Here is a 592-nt window from a genome sequence, read left to right on the forward strand (position 1 = left end):
CTCTCCTCTTCTTTCCCTCTTTCTCATTGCCCCTCTTCTCTCTCCTTCTCCTCCTCTTCTCTCTCTTCCCCTCTCCTCTCGCTTTCTCTCTCACTCTTTCTCTCCCTGTCTCATTCCCCCTCTTCTCTCTCTCTTATTCCCTCTCTTCTCTCTCTTTTATTCCCCCCTCCTCTCTCTCTCGCTCTTATTCCCCCTCTTCTCTTCTCTTCTCTCTGTCTCCATCCATCCCTCCGTCCTTTCACACAGACACAGTCAGATCCTTGTGCTGCCTCTGCCCCTGTTTCCATAGCGACACTTCCCGTCTCCGGCTCTGGTACGGCGGAGCGTTCGAGGGGGTCGGGGGCTCGGGGCGTCGGCTCGAGTTCCGATCCGAAGCCGGTGACCGCGACGGGGGGGAAAGATAAGAGGCCAAACTCGCCGCCGCGGCAACAAACAAATCAACAGTTGTGCAGTTTGTCGGCGGTAAACGCTCGAGTTCACGACGCGACTGAAGGATTACGCACAATTCTGAAAAATGGGCAAAACAAAACACAGAATTTTGGTTTGATTTGATTTTGTCCTGTTAAAAAAACTCAAAAGAATATGTCTGTGG

General features: G+C 52.2%; 1 protein-coding gene across 1 annotated transcript in view; it reads right to left on the bottom strand.

Annotated features, from left to right (window-relative positions):
• Nucleotides 1-238: 238 nt before the first annotated feature.
• The window catches only part of LOC129408940 (putative uncharacterized protein DDB_G0271982), a gene marked incomplete at its 5' end in the record, with an annotated part of 61,144 nt that continues 60,790 nt past the window's right edge, over nucleotides 239-592 (bottom strand). The window contains one exon of the mRNA XM_055153784.1: nucleotides 239-487. Within this exon, the coding sequence (XP_055009759.1) occupies nucleotides 239-487 (249 nt within the window). The remainder of the gene's footprint in view (nucleotides 488-592) is intronic.

The sequence above is a fragment of the Boleophthalmus pectinirostris genome, unplaced genomic scaffold (assembly GCF_026225935.1).
Source record: "Boleophthalmus pectinirostris isolate CB_2022bp ecotype Guang Dong unplaced genomic scaffold, ASM2622593v1 HiC_scaffold_18, whole genome shotgun sequence".
In the NCBI taxonomy this organism is placed as follows: Eukaryota; Metazoa; Chordata; class Actinopteri; order Gobiiformes; family Gobiidae; genus Boleophthalmus; species Boleophthalmus pectinirostris.